The sequence below is a fragment of the Sinocyclocheilus grahami genome, unplaced genomic scaffold, assembly GCF_001515645.1.
Source record: "Sinocyclocheilus grahami isolate Dianchi unplaced genomic scaffold, SAMN03320097.WGS_v1.1 scaffold708.1, whole genome shotgun sequence".
Classification (NCBI taxonomy): domain Eukaryota; kingdom Metazoa; phylum Chordata; class Actinopteri; order Cypriniformes; family Cyprinidae; genus Sinocyclocheilus; species Sinocyclocheilus grahami.
In genome coordinates this window covers 333885-334455 of record NW_015505887.1, presented here as the reverse complement: position 1 = coordinate 334455, position 571 = coordinate 333885, and the positions used below count along the sequence as shown (strand labels likewise).

The 571-nt window shown below is 33.3% G+C and overlaps 1 protein-coding gene across 1 annotated transcript in view; it reads left to right on the top strand.

The window, feature by feature from the left end:
• LOC107560034 (tissue-type plasminogen activator-like) overlaps positions 1-571 on the top strand; it is a 23719-nt gene that overhangs the window by 20233 nt on the left and 2915 nt on the right. The window contains exon 11 of the mRNA XM_016244092.1: positions 469-523. Within this exon, the coding sequence (XP_016099578.1) occupies positions 469-523 (55 nt within the window). The remainder of the gene's footprint in view (positions 1-468; positions 524-571) is intronic.

The window sequence follows — 571 nt, the reverse complement described above, 5'->3', positions numbered from 1 at the left end:
TCAATGTTGAAAACAGTTGTGCTGCCCAATATTTTTGTGAAAACCACAATTTTTCAGGATTCTTTGATTTGTAAAAGAACAGCATTTATTTGAAATAGAAATCTTCTGTAACATTACACATTTCTTTACTGCCACTTTTGATCAATTTAATGCATCCTTGATGAATACAAGTAATTTGAGTAAAATCTTACTGAATGACTTTTGAATGGTAGTGTTCATTTATTTAATATTATAATTCAGACTTTAGAAAAACAATCTATTGCCTAATCCTAAAAGAAGTTTTGATAGTGTTTGTTTATGAAATGTGGAATTTCTCAGATTTTATTTGTAACAGTAGAATATAAGAAAGAGTAGCTCATACCAATAGAGTATATTAGCAGGTGACTTGATCATCATTTCAGTATTTATGAGGTTTTAAACGTCACTTGAGTTGTAAGTGATTTCCTGTCGTGTTCCTCATGTCTTCAGCTCTGCTCAAGTTGAAGAGCGAGTTCGGTATCTGTGCCCTTCACTCTCCAGAAGTTCTGCCTGCATGTTTACCAGAACCAAACCTGGCTTTACCGGATTGGAC